The sequence below is a fragment of the Pseudomyrmex gracilis genome, unplaced genomic scaffold, assembly GCF_002006095.1.
Source record: "Pseudomyrmex gracilis isolate BER0280 unplaced genomic scaffold, ASM200609v1 scaffold_18, whole genome shotgun sequence".
Taxonomy (NCBI): domain Eukaryota; kingdom Metazoa; phylum Arthropoda; class Insecta; order Hymenoptera; family Formicidae; genus Pseudomyrmex; species Pseudomyrmex gracilis.
The window spans coordinates 111,516-124,726 of NW_018020602.1; the positions used below are offsets into that span (position 1 = coordinate 111,516).

Here is a 13,211-nt window from a genome sequence, read left to right on the forward strand (position 1 = left end):
TGTTTTTTTTTTTTTTTTTTTTAAAGAGATTTTAATTCTAATTTTATATACACACAATATCTGACGAGCTCGCTTTATCGAGTTCGCGATGTCGCGATTATATCAAGGTAACTTTATGTGTTCTCAGAAAATAGGCAATAAAATTTGTGAAAACCGGATTAAAAGAATGTGTTCGATATTTTATTTCAAAGAGATAAAATAAGACGTTTCCAAAAGAAGAAAATGTCACAAACGTTGTTGTTTGTCAACGTTTGTGTTTTTCTCCGTAATTTTTTTTTTTTTTCTAAAATCAGTTAGAAAATTACACATTTTAAACTTCGTCGAATCCTATAAGAAATATGTTCTCTTGTTCCTTGTTTCATTGAGCTAGGATGTTGTAATGTTATGTTGAGGTAGAATTAGACTCCGGGAATATGCGTAATTGTTTGGCGAGCCTCTTACCGATCAGTTTCGGATAAGCGTTTTGTTTTATGAGAAATTCCTTACTTTGATGAGTCATAGCACCGTTTTCTAATTGAAACCTAAAAGTAAAAAATTTGATGTGTTTCTTCATATAAAAGGATTGTTAATTTTTTTTTTACGTTCATGCGCGCGTTGATACTCGCCTACATAAATAATGCAACGGACCCAGCAGCTCGTCTTTCAATTGGGGATCGCATTCTAAAATAGAGAGGGCGTTTGCACCTGTCTCTAGTGTCGAAAGACAACCCTTGGTTGGCTGCGTTCTGATCACATACTGACTAGTGGGCATGCCGATCAACTTGCAGGCTGGCAGCAAGCTTAAAGCTGGACTTGAATGATATATAGCCTGCAAAATTATGTCATATATACATCAAAGGATAATTTATTTTGATTAAATTAATGATTTTTTTCTTCTGCTTTTCTCTTTTCTTTCTTCTCTATACTTTATGTAAAAATTCAAATTGTTATTTAAAGCTGATCGAAGTGTTAATATGCACAAACTTGTTGAAGTCACATTGATAAACTTGCTTTTGCTTGCGGCCATGTTCCGTCCAACAGGATCAAGTTGTATGGCTTTTGTTCGTTAATGCCTACTGGATTCAGTGTGTCCAGAGTAACCGCTCCACCAGACGGATATAATAAAATAGTGTTTACATCTTCCAATATCTCTGCTAGACCCTCGTGCTTAGGCAATGGGAACTTTTTCCCCCTGAAAGACAGACAGTCGCACACTTGCAAAAAAAAGATTTAAATTAGTTCAGCGTTCTTTCTCACACCTGAAGATTAGGCACTTTCCCGATTCTAATGCTAAGGTAAGCATCGGCGCTGTGCGCAAACAGCGCTTAGCCTCCGCCGGATGTTGCAAAATTATGATTCTGGACGCCGGATTGATGCGTCGCTTCGGCAAACCCGGACACCAACATACTGTCATCGGCCTCCTACAACGGAATAATACGTTTTAAACATGTCTCGTCGCGTGAGATTGATTAATTACAGAGTTCTGCAATTTGTTAAATTGGATTTTTGCGCGATTTAAAAAAATCGCTCCGTCTGATCTTCTTATGTCACACTCACTCGCATTGTTTACATAAGTCTCTCGTTACAGGGGGATCCGCCGCTTCTACATGCGCCAGTTCGCACCACGCGTTATTTTCGTTCGTCATGATAAGCAATTACCGAGACTACTCTCGATGTTCGTCGATGATTTCTGGCACATAATACTGAGGATTCTGAGTTGGAACAGAACGTCAAGGTCAATTGTTGTTTTGGTTAACGTTCAGATGTGTGTGTGTGATTTGACGTCGACGAGCTAAACCGTGGGGGGGAAACCTCGAGGTAATGTTTGTTTATAATGTGACGCGAGACACACACGTAAACACAACTCTCTCGGAGAGAAGAACATTTACGGTGAAGAAATAAAGACAACGTGAACACTCGTGCGTGAAAAAAAGCTAATGAAAAAAACCATGGAACTGTCTACGAAAAAGGTTAGAAATCCGCGGGTGGGAGAGAGAGAGTTCTTACAAATCTTCAAATTTCGCAAGTGACAGTTTACGTGAATAACTCACTTGACGTACATAACATACGACACACACGCGTGTGTGTTGCCGCGGTTTTATTTATAAAATATTATGTCACGCGTGCGATACGCTTCGAATGATCGCAAGATTTGCATATAAAAAACTGTTTCTACAAACGTCAAAAGCAATTTCGCTTCTATTCGGAACATTCTTCTGTTTTCGCTTTACGTGCGGTTTTGTTCACTTAACAATTTGCGTTTATTTAAAAAAACATACATTAATTTCTATTTCGTGAAAAAAAAAAAATCCTCTTTTCGCTACTTTCGCTGTTCTATGTTGCATCTACTTTTGAATATTGCGCGATTGGTTCCGCCATGTCGAGTGAGAAGCATGTTGTCAATCTGAAAAAAAAAAAAAAAACCAAAGTCTCCAGATTCCCCTAGTCGAAAGTCCCTGCGAACGATTATTCTGATGCGCGAAGTCGCACGAAGTAGCGCGCGCGTTGCGCAAGAAGTGACAGATTGCTCCAATCGCGGTTACACAGTGCGTGTTTCCCGCATCCACCTGCATCTGACATAACCGTTCGATCTCTTCTGATGTTCTGAACTCCCAGTGTCTCGTCGCTCCGACCAGCAACTCCACGTCCGGCCGTATCGTATGTTATATTTACTCCTTCTTGCGCGATTAACTTTCCGATCGCGTCTCACGCCGTGCGGATTCGTCTCTCGTCTCTTTACGTCGTGTTCGGCCATCTATTTGGTGCACGGCCGCCCCGAGGCTGTAGAATTTCGCGCAATAAAAATCCTCCCCGGTAACGGTATCGTCGTCGTCGTCGTCGTCGCCGTCGCCGTCGTTGTCGCGCGATGTTCGCGGAGATGTTTCGACAAACATCTCGTCAAAACTTGATCTCTTTTGTCGGAGCGGAAGTTTTCGAAGTTTTTTTTTTTTTTTTTTTATCGCCGTGCGACAAATTTCGGCGCACCGCGGAGGAGGAAATGATAAGCCGGATGAGACTTTTTGCGTTGCGGACGATCAGGGTGACGGGATTAGGGTTGCGATGAGATCTCTTTTTTCTTTTTTTTTTTTTCCACTTCGACGAGATAACTGAGATTCGTCCGTGATTCGTCCGTGACCGAGGTCAGTTACTCGACGGTTATTTATGTAGAGGAGAATTCGGAAGTGACATTCCTCCCGCTACGTGACAGGAAAACGTGACACGAATCGCGCGTACCGCGCGAGTTGTTGGATTTGTGACTGTTGTACAAATGTAACTGTTTTTTTTTTCTTCTTTATTGTGTGTCACAATAAAAAAAAATGTCAGTCAGTTTTAAAAGAAAACTTTCGACAACAGCTCGAGAAGATTGTTATCGAATTTAACATCGCGTTGATGACTTTATTTACTAATTCACACAAGTGTTGACATTACAGATGGCAGCTAGTGCACTTGAGGAAAAAATTAACAAGATAAGGCAACAGAATGAGGAAATTAGAAGGAGACACGAGGTGAGAGGAGAATCGCAAGATGATTAATCAGTAATTTATTTTACAGAAGTAAATAAACTCGCGCTCTCTCGTAGGAAGTGGAGGAGGATAAGAAGAAAGCAGCTAAGTTGAACGCGTTGGTACAAATGGTACCGTCCACTGACTGGCCTGAGAGAAAAGAACCGCCGGAATTTTCCAATCCGCCTCGGACGAACAACAAGTCGAAACCTGCCAAAGAGCATCACGAACATCCTCACCACCAGTATCACTCCGCGAGCGGCGAAGGAAGAAAGAGTCACACCTTTGCTCAGGTGTACAGAAAAAACATATCGCAATTGCTAATTTATTTTGCTGTCTGTTTCTTTTCCAACGAAGATTGACTTTGTTGCAGGGACAGGGACCTCCACCCGATCCCAAATACAATTTTCTTGCCGATGCCGAGAGAGAGGAAGGCGTTGTGGAAAATGTGAAAGACACTTTGCCAACCAAGGGGCAGAAGAATTCGAAGGGCACGTTTAAAAGAAAACCTGGGGGGAAGGATGGAATGCAGAGAGTGCGTAACGAGTGCTAAAAAAAAAATATTTGTTTAATCGCCTGTGATTAACAGACTCTGAAATATTAACCTCTGTATCCTTAAAAAGGACTACAGAACGAACAGAGGCTCGCACAGAGACGAGCATCAGCCGGAATACGAGGCTTGGAGAGCGGAGAGAAATCGCATCGACGAAGATCGCATCAGCAGACAGAGAACGGCGGAGGGTAATTGGCGTCGGGAATGGGACAACGACAAGGTAAGGAGTTGCATCCAGTAAAACAACAAAGACAGCGTGTTACGCATGCGACCGTGAGAAACAATAGATTGCGACGTTGCAAATTGCACATTGATGTGTTAATTATTGCAGGCGCATATTGTGGACGAGGTGACAAGATCCGAGACCAAATTGGGGGATTATGTAAAGAAGGATTACAAAGATCACGATAGAAGATACTACGTTAATGGTGAGAATCTGGTGAAAAGCTCCGCTTTGAACGCGAAGAAATCGAGAGTGGAATTACGACCCGGTTGTTGAATATATGTGCGAATTCTGTTTTCGTTTTTAGGCAATGATTACGCAAATCACAATCGCGGTAATCATCGTTCTTATCGAGGGAACGCGAAACGTTTTCATAACAATTATGAAAATCGTTCCAATAACACGTATCATCACGACGGACATGCCAAGAACCCCGGTCCCGAGGAGAGAACTGTCGTCGCCACTGACAAAAGCATAAAGGTCACGCTCAACCAGGGTAACATGACGAAGGGCTCGCTCATGAGTGTGAAAGGTACTTGACGAGTTTACAGTTGACGGGTTTTTGTAAAGAAAATTAATTTCTCTCGACAATTGTTGCAGTGAACTCGCCGAGTATCGCCGGAACGGGCCGAGTCGGGCCGCGGCAAAGAAGTCGCTTGACGTACAGCAGTCACTCGGACGTTGAGGTAACCGATAACGAGCCATTTTCACGTCAGAAATCGTACGAGGACAAGACCAAAGGTATTTATCACGACAATTCGCAAAACTCGGTTAACTCGCGCAAGTCGCAACCTCCGCCGCGGAGAAAAGACTTCGGCAACAAGTCCCCGTACTTCCACAAGAAAGAGATCAAAAGGGAGAATTCCGCGGAGAGTCCGCATAAGCGCCACGAGACGGAATTGGTGCAAAAGAACAAATCGCACGCGCATGATCAGGTCAAAAACGAGGAAAATACTGAAAAATTGGAAGACAATGAGGTTGTGAACGACGAGAAAATCAATGTTACTTCGGACAAGCTCGACGCGAACGACACGGGCGCGGAGAGCAATGAGAACGATCCGAACAATGCGAGTTTACACGCGGATGAGAAAAACGAAGCTCAAGCGAACACGGATGTCTCGCAGAACTCGGACTCATCCGAGTCCAAAATCGAAGCAAAAACCGCTTCGGATTTGTGCGCGAATGAAGAAAATCATGAGCATAATGAAGTTGTTTGCGCGAACAAAGACGTCTCGCGGGATTCGGACTTGTCCGAGTCCAAAGTCGAGGCGGAAACTGAAAGAAGTGAAGCAAACAAGGAATCGGAGAAGGTCGCTGATTCATCGTCAACGAAGGATGTTGACGATAATAAGAGTGAGATGATCAATTTTGTGGAAAACTCATGCGCCGAGTCTAGCACGAAAACGACGAGAAATGATGATAAAAATCGGGACGTACCGGTTGAGAAAGAGCAGATTGACGAAATAATAAGCAATAACTGTGATAGCGAGCAAACTAACGATGTCAAATGTGATACAAAGAGCCCGGAGAAAGAGACGGACGAAGTCGCGGCTCCAATCGATACACCTGCTGCGGCAGAAGAAGAGAAAAATGAATTGGAAGTCGCGAACGGTGAGATCGACGCCACAACCGACGAGGCGAACACCCGCGACAAGCGGAGTGTAACAGAACTCGTTGACGAGGTTTCCTTATGCGCGGCGCGCATAAGTAACGACGACACCAATGACAATGAGAAGAAGAAAGATAACGCCACGAATGACGACGACGCCGCCGCCGCCGCCGCGGCGGAATCTTCGAAGGAAGAGGAGGTGCGTGCGAACGAAAAAGCGCAGTAAATATTTGCAAAAACTTATAAGTAATCCGCGAATATGTGACCACAAATCACAATCGTTTATACGTTTTTATAAATATTTATCAAAGGGAGCTTTTTCAAAAATACGAAATAATAAAGTTGAAGAATAGTTGAAAAAAAAAAGAAAAAAAAATTGACAAGAGATATGCAATACGTGAAATGTTACGAAGTTGACTGTGAGTTAAACAGAAATGAATCGACGAGAGAGAGCAGAGCGCGTTTATAAATACCTGTTAAAAAAAAAAAAAAAATAGCGAGAGGCGTGATATATATGTATATATATATTTCAAAAGTCAATTTTTTATGACGATATACGAGTTGAAGATATTTAATTGTAATTTGATGAACTAATTGATAGTCGGTAACAAAGTTTTTATTTTTTCGTTTTGAAGGAAAGAGACTTCTCGAGAGAGATCTGTTACATATACGTGTGTACGATCGCTAAGTCCGCCAAATAACGATACACATTTAATAATATATAGTTTTTTTCTTGTTGATTTCAGAACTTTTATACTCTGTTGTATACTGCGTTTTATTTAAGTTTATTGTGAATTATATTATTATTATTATTATTATTATCTCGACGCCGTTTCTCCGAAGACAAGAGAGACATGAGAGAAAGCGATTTGATTCCTACACGAGTATATCCATATATCGTGCACAAAATCAACTTTTTGCGTTTAGAAGCACAATCGCTTTTTGTAAACGATAGACACAGAATAGTCATGTGTTTAACTGTTGCTCCGGAAGAAGACGCCCAACTTCTTGTTCTGCGTTTTCGCGTTGAAACGCGAAAAAGAATAAAAAAAAAANAAAAAAAAANAAAAAAAAAAAAAAAANAAAANAAAAGAAAAAAAAACACTCATTTGAGAAAAGTGACAATCAAAAGAATATTTTTATAATTGGCACGGAAAAATAAAAGGAGAGAAGAAAACGGGATGTTCCAAATTATTAACAAAAATGTTCTACTATGTGAGATATATACAAATATTATTAACAAAAATATTCTAACTAGATGTAATTCAGTGACAATTACATTCGAGCCAAACTTTGATTTGACAGTGCTGTTCATGTTTACAGTTTACATATATTTATATAGATATATATTTATTTATACTTTTTTTCACACATATCGCATAATATATATATATATATTAGTTGTTTTTTTAATTATTATTTTTGTTCTTTTTTCTCGTTGCTTTTTTGTGATTCGTTGATATTATTTTTAGAGGCTTGTTTTTTTATGCGTTTTTATGGACTGAATTCGCGCGTCGGTGAATAATTTAAACGTAATTGGATCAATGTGAAAAGCAAGTGTGGGAGGAACGGTTATGTAGACAGCGTTACACGCTCACACACATACATATTCAGATTAATGATCTCCCCGCGTTTTGTTTTGTTTTTATGTATTTTATATACTAGGACAGGAAGCCTGAAAAAGAACTCTCGAATTAGAGACTAGTGTAACAATTGTAAGAGAGTTTCCCTTTTCCGAAAAAACTTTGACTTAACGTTTTATAGATTTTTCTCAAAACTCAACTGTCTTACATTTTTTCTACTTAAAGAAAAATTGTTCACTGATGATTCGATTGGTCTAATATCTCAAGGGAGAGTCCAAGGCGTTGCCATACTCAGTACCAAGCCTTCTAAATAAACTATTATTTTCAGCCATAGGTTTTGTGCATTTCTAATTAGCATATTCTAATATGTAAAAAAGAAAACAAATAATAAAGCATTGTTAATAAATTGAACTGTTTGGATAAAATGTTCGCCACCACCAAGATCCTTCATCCCTTTTTTAGAAAATGTCTATAAAGTGCGAAGCGAAAATCTGTGAAAAAAAATGAACTCAAGTTGCATGGAAAGGATAAACGATTGCCACATATCGGGTTCTTTTCAAAAGAGAGCGAGGGTAATAATTCATTGCTCGGTAGTGTGAAGTGATGAATGGCGAGCTCCCATTTTGGGATTCCAGTTGGTTCGGACGAAATGAGAGATGTAAGAGCTTTTCATAAAATTTTGTTAATATATTTTCAATTTCTTCCATATACTCATACGGATTAATGCGTTTTCTCATAGTACGGATGCCGCTTTACATCAGTTTATAACGTTTAATAAGGTATATTTCTGTCTACACAACACTGATGAGGTTCCGCTCGTCCCGAAACGCCACAAAATATGGATATTTCTGGAGAAAGCATTTTGTATATAAGCCTATATTCTCGTTTCACATTTAAGATTGCAATCATCATCAGCGTCTTCTCGGGATTGTCTCTTCGTGGCGGTTCAATTTTGTTCATCGGGTCAGCGATCTCGTTCTTTTGAATTTTTCTTCGCTTTAGTTTCTCTCGGGCTGAGATCTCGACGAAATTGAAACAAAGCAAAATTGTGAATTTTACTTTATTTTGTTTTTTTTTGTCTTTTTTTTGGACAAAAGACTTTTTCGTGAATTTTCTTGTATCGCTCACCGAAGAGAAAAAAATTTCGACCACGAAAAGAAAGTTCCAATTACAATTTAATTATCTCATTCAATCACTCTGCGTAATTATTGTTGATACAAAGAAGTAAGATGATCCCCTTGTTAACGATCTAAATTTGATTCTTTTTTTTTCTTTATAAACAGCATGAGTTTACTTACAGTTATGTGTGTGTGTGTGTGTATGTGTCATTGATATATTCACCGAATATGAAACATCAATTTTTTTATTCTTTTTTTTTTTTTTAATGCGTAATGATCGTAAACCTTACGAGTTAACGCTTAACGTCTACAACTCTCAATTGTTTAACGCTTAATTCGACAAAGATGCGCCTTGCTCAATAAATAGTAATACATCATCATCATATGTATATATATATATATATATATAATAGTTTATATTATTTTCTGCAACATCTCTTTGTTTCTGGAAGACATTAGTGGAAGACTCGTTTCACGATTATTTTTATTTAATGCGCGCTTTAGGTCTCGCGCTTTACGAATTTTCCACGTTTGCGGAAACGCACGCGAACGGCTCTCCGAGAGAAATAAAAAAGAGAAAAAAAAAGACACTACAATTCGTGATATGTACAAAATATCCGCACATTCGCGTAAGAATTATATTATATCTGTGAATTCAAAAATGTTCCGAAAACAATTTAATAACAAAATCGAGAATCCCCACGCTGTTCGAACTTATTTATTTAATTTATTGTCTTGAGGATTCGCGTTTTTTTCTTAAAAATCCGAGAAATTTCGCTCTTCTATGAGCCACATCGTCGCGGCATTCCGCAAACACGTGGAACGTGGCTACGTAAATCTAATTCTTCTTAGACTCTAACGTGTGTGTGCGATCTATGCGATCTTGGAAGACGTTGGATTATACAACTAATTGTACTCGGTAAAACTGTTCGTTTCTCGCGTCTCGTTTTGTACACGGCGACAGGACGGCGGCGCGTCGGATCGCTCCTCCGGTCAGATTTATCATCGATCCGAAACGCAAAGCGACGAACTCGAGATCGATCGGCGCGCCGAACGTCGTCGTCGTTGTCTCCCAATTCTCGACGCGTCGACTTGAAACTCATACACGGGTGGCGTCTCATCGCACACCGCAAATACAATTATAAAATCCAAAAAACTGTAACAGTATAGTTCAACTAGTTTAATAGAGGCTGCGCTCTGCCGCTGCATCTTGGAAGACATTTTAGGAGGAAGACATCAGCTCGCGAATGCGAAACAAATCATCGGGCGGACGATCTCAAGGTTTTCTCATCAGATATGTTTACGCGCGCACATTGATATACATTTTTTTTTTTTTTACACAATTCTCTGTAAAACGCAAGTTCAAAACGTAATTCCGTACAGACTAGTGAACTGATTACTCCAGAGAATTCCTAAGTTTTTTTTTTTTTTTTTTTTTTTTACTGAGAAATTTCCTAAAGCAGGTGTTTGTTTTTTTAGCTTACCGCTTCAGGGATCCAGATGTGGTCTTCCGCATGCGTTAGCAAGTATTGCGTAATATCGAGCAACATGGTAAGGTCGAGGGTCGGCTACTTCGACGGCTCGTGGGCAATTTCTCTGTAATATCATTTTGGTATAAGACAAGAACAATAACGGAACGGTCTGGCTGTCTACGGGAGACCGTTCAGAAAGGCAGGCCGATCTGGAAGGCGTCGATCAGCGCGGTACCGGAATCGTAGACGCCGATCACGCCGAAGAGAATACCGAGAAAGATGACAAAGCAGTCGTACGCGACGGCGCTCCATTCCATCGAGTTCCTTTTCAGTTTCAGATGGAAGTAGCAAGGCCAGATGAAAGACAGCATGGTGCCGGTGAACGAACCGATGAAACCCATCAGTATGCTGAAGTGCGGTATGAAGATCGCCATCAGTATGGTGAACACGATCACGCCGACTCGCCAGGCGAGGCCCCAGACCTTCAGCTCGTGATCGACCGTCCAGATGGTCGGGAAGATCGTCTTCGGTCGGCCGCGGAAGAACGCGCGCTCGAGCAGCTCGCAAGCCGCGTAATATGGCAGCGGGTAGGAGAGCACCGCCTTGATGACCAGGCACAGATTCACCATGGCCTTGAAAGTGACCGAGTGCAGATTGTTCGTGATCACCTGCTGCGTGTCGTTCTGGAAGGTCATGAAGCAGATCCAGCCGAAGATCGACTTGAACGCGGCCGCGGCGATGTGGCTCCAGTTCAGCATGTAGTCGAACATTGAGCGATCGATGAGATTGCCCTCGAGGGTCGGCAGAAAGATCTGCGATGTGTAACTGAAAACGATCACGCCGAGCGAGATTGGGAACTTCTTCATGTCGATTGTCCACCTCACCTTCGACCATCCCCAGTCACCGATCTCGAGGATACAGTAACCGATGATGACCGCGTTGATGAGAAGATGGGACATCGTACACCAGAAGCTCAGCATTGAGACATGCTGAAGCGACTTTAGGAAGCCGAGCGGCAGCAGGAATATGCCGACTAGCATCATCCAGCTGCGTACGTCGATCGCGCCCTCGGGATACGAGCCGATCATCAGGTCGCCGCACACGACCACGTACAGGATGCAGGTCATCAGCAGTTCGATGATCTGCGCGATGTTGACGGCGCGAGCGCCCCATCTCGGCCCGAAGCACTCCTTCGCGATCGCCACGTACGAGTCCCGTACGCGCACACGCTGACCCGTCACCGAGTCCAGCTCGTACAGACACTCGACCAGGATCTTGCCGGTGTAACAGCAGATGTACGCGATCCCGATCATCGCTACGATCGCCCAGTAACCGCCGCGCAGAACGGCGAACGGCAAGTTGACGATGAACATTCCCTGAACAAGTTGCGAAGAAAGCAGCGCATTTAGATAATTAGCAGAAAAACACAAATTAATTGGTATATTATAGTTCTTTTAACATTTTTATGTTATATCGTAATTATTATTAATTTCGATACTTATGTAACATAAGAAATTCTCGGGAAAATAATTTCACTGGGAATTCCACTTTCTCCGTACCTGAATGGCATTTGTAACGTTCCAGGCGGCTTGCCACTCGTTGATCTTAACTCCCGGACTGCCGAATTCTCCACCGCCCTCGTCGTACTCGCTGAACTCCCCGCTGCTCACGCTTCCGGTTCGAACCTTATCCCTGAAAACGATCCGTTCGAAATCGTCGCGATCAATTAAAAACGAAGTGATTGATTGTCGCCGACGTGATGACGAACTTTACCCGTTTCTCTGATAGCTGAACGAGTCCTCGGCGACCGCCACGTTATTCTGATCCCGATACGCCTGGTCCCCGTTCATGGTCATCATCTCGGTGTTGTCGCGGCCCTCGTCGAACGACTTGAATTGGCCCTGATCGTCCTGGGCCTGAGGACGCCCCATGCCGCTCATACCGCCGCTGCGTAACAGCTCCACGCACGGGCTGTTCTCCGGCCACTTCGCTTTCAGAGTCTCCCAGGCGACGTTGATCGTCGCTCCCAGGGACGGTATGTAAAACCCACGAAAATTTGCCATTTCCTCCTATCTGTTGCTTCTACGGCGACAAGAAGTTCACTTTGTGAACTCCTTACAAAGGTGATTCTTTTTCACACAAACACACACACACACACAAGAAACATACACTGTGGTGATAGAGTTATTCTTGAGGGACAGAAACGGATCATCTATAAAAGCAAATTGTTTTAGACGGATCGCGTAAATAACAAGAAGAGACTGAAACAAAAACTGCGAAATACGAACAAAATGGTGACCGTTGTGATTTCGAACGTGACATCGGATGGATCTGATTTCTTTTCGCTGTGGGACATAAAAAGAAAGAGAGAGACGCGACGAAATTGCATTGCGCTGAGTCCGTCCGAACGTCTCGATGTACATTTAACGATTATCAATGGGAGAAAGAAAATTGCGCTTACCAGGTGGGCGAATCCTCGAGTCCTCCGCTCGTTCCTCCTAGAGAGATCCCAATTTCCTGTCCTTTCTCGCGGCGCAATCCGACGAACGGCACCGACGTGGAGGCGAAATTAAATTAAAAACGACCTCGGTCGTAAGCGAGGCTTCATGAAGGTGAAGGGACGAAAAGGGTGGAAAAGGACGTGTGATGAAATGACCAGAGACCGCCTAACTGAGCCGCATGATTACGGGCCCCCGATGTTGTTTTCGCTCTTCTCTCTGAAAATCTACACCGCGATTTGCGTGGCAAAAATCGCGGCGAGGCCCTCGATCTGCGGCATCGACCACCAGCACACACACAGCGGGAACACACGGCGGCGCCGAGGGAAAGATCGGGAGATCGGGGAAAATAATATGGCCAGCCTCCCCCGAATGCGCAGGATTCGATCGATGGACCGCGAGGAGGGAGAGAGAGAGAGACGTCGTGCACGCATCTCGCGCGTATCCCGCGTGTTCGCGCATCCCGTTTCTTCTTTCTCCCGAAAGAGAGTCAAGTTAAAAACTCGCGCGTCTCTTCGAAAAAATGTTACGTAAAAAAAAAAAATACACAAGCAAATACACGCGAATTTGACTCGGCATTTTTAATTTAATAAGAATCGATCGCTCGTTGTGCAAAAAAGGACAATTAACGACAGGATATATATATATATGAGGAATTTTCTAGTGAGAGAAA

The 13,211-nt window shown here is 42.4% G+C and overlaps 3 protein-coding genes across 6 annotated transcripts; 1 reads left to right on the plus strand and 2 right to left on the minus strand.

Annotated features, from left to right (window-relative positions):
• Positions 1-2: 2 nt before the first annotated feature.
• LOC109864205 (DTW domain-containing protein 2) lies at positions 3-1,641 on the minus strand. Its single transcript, XM_020445200.1, has 5 exons — positions 1,537-1,641; positions 1,239-1,400; positions 991-1,171; positions 606-808; positions 3-521 (listed from the first exon to the last, which is right to left on the minus strand). Exons 1-5 carry the CDS (start codon positions 1,623-1,625, stop codon positions 383-385), a joined length of 774 nt encoding a protein of 257 aa, XP_020300789.1. The 5' UTR covers positions 1,626-1,641; the 3' UTR covers positions 3-382.
• On the plus strand, positions 1,629-6,963 carry LOC109864203 (putative uncharacterized protein DDB_G0282133). Of its 4 annotated transcripts, none has more exons than XM_020445195.1 (8): positions 1,629-1,714; positions 3,411-3,485; positions 3,560-3,775; positions 3,856-4,017; positions 4,106-4,255; positions 4,367-4,463; positions 4,566-4,790; positions 4,859-6,963. In XM_020445195.1, exons 2-8 carry the CDS (start codon positions 3,411-3,413, stop codon positions 6,091-6,093), a joined length of 2,160 nt encoding a protein of 719 aa, XP_020300784.1. In that variant the 5' UTR covers positions 1,629-1,714; the 3' UTR covers positions 6,094-6,963. The 4 variants fall into 4 exon arrangements, with proteins under 4 accessions (XP_020300784.1, XP_020300782.1, XP_020300783.1 ...); XM_020445193.1 differs by lacking the exon at positions 1,629-1,714 and adding an exon at positions 1,865-1,949; XM_020445194.1 differs by lacking the exon at positions 1,629-1,714 and adding an exon at positions 2,406-2,637.
• A 321-nt stretch (positions 6,964-7,284) lies between these two features.
• Positions 7,285-13,066, minus strand: LOC109851616 (vesicular inhibitory amino acid transporter). The gene is made up of 4 exons (XM_020421849.1): positions 12,502-13,066; positions 11,814-12,122; positions 11,600-11,732; positions 7,285-11,416 (listed from the first exon to the last, which is right to left on the minus strand). Exons 2-4 carry the CDS (start codon positions 12,101-12,103, stop codon positions 10,232-10,234), a joined length of 1,608 nt encoding a protein of 535 aa, XP_020277438.1. The 5' UTR covers positions 12,104-12,122; positions 12,502-13,066; the 3' UTR covers positions 7,285-10,231.
• Between the last annotated feature and the right edge of the window lie 145 nt (positions 13,067-13,211).

What these genes read in the sequence shown, in the direction of transcription:
- LOC109864205 (XM_020445200.1), bottom strand. Translation starts at nt 1,625, where the DNA reads ATGACGAACGAAAATAACGCGTGGTGCGAACTGGCGCATGTAGAAGCG. An exon ending in GGAAAGTGCCTAATCTTCAG is followed by an intron (nt 1,172 to 1,238) that starts GTGTGAGAAAGA and finishes TCTGTCTTTCAG; the next exon opens with GGGGAAAAAGTTCCCATTGC. An exon ending in CCGTTGCATTATTTATGTAG is followed by an intron (nt 522 to 605) that starts GCGAGTATCAAC and finishes TTTTACTTTTAG; the next exon opens with GTTTCAATTAGAAAACGGTG.
- LOC109864203 (XM_020445193.1), top strand. Translation starts at nt 1,917, where the DNA reads ATGAAAAAAACCATGGAACTGTCTACGAAAAAG. An exon ending in AAATTAGAAGGAGACACGAG is followed by an intron (nt 3,486 to 3,559) that starts GTGAGAGGAGAA and finishes GCTCTCTCGTAG; the next exon opens with GAAGTGGAGGAGGATAAGAA. An exon ending in CTCGCTCATGAGTGTGAAAG is followed by an intron (nt 4,791 to 4,858) that starts GTACTTGACGAG and finishes CAATTGTTGCAG; the next exon opens with TGAACTCGCCGAGTATCGCC.
- LOC109851616 (XM_020421849.1), bottom strand. Translation starts at nt 12,103, where the DNA reads ATGGCAAATTTTCGTGGGTTTTACATACCGTCCCTGGGAGCGACGATC. An exon ending in TTCAGCTATCAGAGAAACGG is followed by an intron (nt 11,733 to 11,813) that starts GTAAAGTTCGTC and finishes GATCGTTTTCAG; the next exon opens with GGATAAGGTTCGAACCGGAA. An exon ending in ACGTTACAAATGCCATTCAG is followed by an intron (nt 11,417 to 11,599) that starts GTACGGAGAAAG and finishes CAACTTGTTCAG; the next exon opens with GGAATGTTCATCGTCAACTT.